The following is a 993-nucleotide window of genomic DNA, read 5'->3' as shown; positions in this document are numbered from 1 at the left end:
CCTTGGCCAGCCTGGAGTTGAAATCTTGTTGCTCTGTTGTTCAAAAGTAGAGTAAGAGAGTGTTCTGACGATGTTGCACTTGCTTTTTCCATAGGTTCCCACCAGCCAAAAGAAGGAAGGTGTTTATGATGTGCCAAAAAGTCAACCTGTAAGTGTAAGTATGTTTCCTCTTTACTGCCATGCACACTGAGACTGTGCATGCACCCTAAGGAAGAGAAGCCCTCTTCTGGAATGAGTGTCACAACCCGTATGGCTTCCACTGCAGGCTGGGGACTCCCCAGTGAGCCAGCAGGAAGGCGGTGTAAGGCAGACACGGTGGGGCTGAGAAAGGCTGCTGATTGGAATGAAGGTCTGGCAAACAGTGTGATTGAATTGAATCTTGCAAATTGCTGGGTCCAAGGGACTCGAGATCTCAGGTGTCCTGGATGCAGCATGGCAATAAGTCTCCAGTCAACTTTAGTGTAAGTTTGTTGAGTGAATGCATAACCTCATGGAATAAACGTGGTCCAGCCCCTCAGCCTCACTCAGTTCTTCCTTTGCCCCAACTCTGCCCTTAGCACAGCCTCAGAGTATTGGGGTCTCTCCACCAGCCTGGGAACTGCAATACAGAGCGTGGGCTGAGAGAGCAGCAGGCCTGTTGAATGAATGAATGAGTGAATGTGGGAGGCCTTCCGTCCATGTGTCTCTTCTTTTTGTTCCTGAGGTTCCTAATTTAATATAGATACAGATGTAGACAATGAAGACCCTGGGGATAGGGACTTATGATACATGGTCAAGTAGGGGACAGTGTCTTAGTTCTGAAAAGAGATGCCCATCTAATTTGAAGGTGGTTGAGAAGCTTCAGAGAGACAAAGAAGGACTGGTAGAGAGGCCTTGGATGTGTGTCAGGGCACAGCCAATGGGAAGAGCATTGTGAAAAAGGCCATGTTCAGTCAGCTTCTGGAGAACCCCAGAGGCTCACTCATTGAGGGCAACAAGAATCTTTTTTTTTTT

General features: G+C 47.9%; 1 protein-coding gene across 1 annotated transcript in view; it reads left to right on the top strand.

The window, feature by feature from the left end:
- Positions 1 to 993, top strand: part of DAB1 (DAB adaptor protein 1) — a 330881-nt gene that overhangs the window by 276783 nt on the left and 53105 nt on the right. Inside the window, 1 exon segment of the mRNA XM_023730515.1 lies at positions 95 to 148. Coding sequence (XP_023586283.1) covers positions 95 to 148 — 54 coding nt within the window.

Source organism: Trichechus manatus, unplaced genomic scaffold (genome assembly GCF_000243295.1).
Source record: "Trichechus manatus latirostris isolate Lorelei unplaced genomic scaffold, TriManLat1.0 scaffold00003, whole genome shotgun sequence".
Lineage (NCBI taxonomy): Eukaryota > Metazoa > Chordata > Mammalia > Sirenia > Trichechidae > Trichechus > Trichechus manatus.
Note: the sequence above shows the minus strand (reverse complement) of the source record. Positions and strands in the feature narration are given on the sequence as shown.